General features: G+C 31.3%; 1 protein-coding gene across 1 annotated transcript in view; it reads right to left on the reverse strand.

Moving 5' to 3' along the window:
* LOC119589390 (annexin A13-like) overlaps positions 1–326 on the reverse strand; it is a 1,950-nt gene continuing 1,624 nt past the window's right edge. Inside the window, exon 4 of the mRNA XM_037938005.1 lies at positions 1–125. Coding sequence (XP_037793933.1) covers positions 73–125 — 53 coding nt within the window. The 3' untranslated portion in view covers positions 1–72. The remainder of the gene's footprint in view (positions 126–326) is intronic.

The following is a 326-nucleotide window of genomic DNA, read 5'->3' on the forward strand; positions in this document are numbered from 1 at the left end:
AAGTCAACGAAATATGCTACAGATCGGTGGTGCGTTGATTCCTCAAAGACGCACCTGCTGGTAATGAGCAGTTTAGTTTACAACAAGCGCCATAAGGATCTTCCTGTAGTCACCGGAAGTGTCACCCTAAAAATGAAAAAAAAAGCTTAATTAATTATGTTAAAGTTGTTATGATTATACTAGAAGATGTAACTATGAGCAAAAAAAAAAAAGTTACACATAAAAGAAACGTAATATTGTTTTCCTAATTTGTGTTGGAACTATTAAAAACGTAAAAAGAAAAGATATTCAAAAAGAAGAAAAAGGTACATATAGTATCATAATTC

This window comes from Penaeus monodon, chromosome 25, assembly GCF_015228065.2.
Source record: "Penaeus monodon isolate SGIC_2016 chromosome 25, NSTDA_Pmon_1, whole genome shotgun sequence".
NCBI classification, from domain to species: domain Eukaryota; kingdom Metazoa; phylum Arthropoda; class Malacostraca; order Decapoda; family Penaeidae; genus Penaeus; species Penaeus monodon.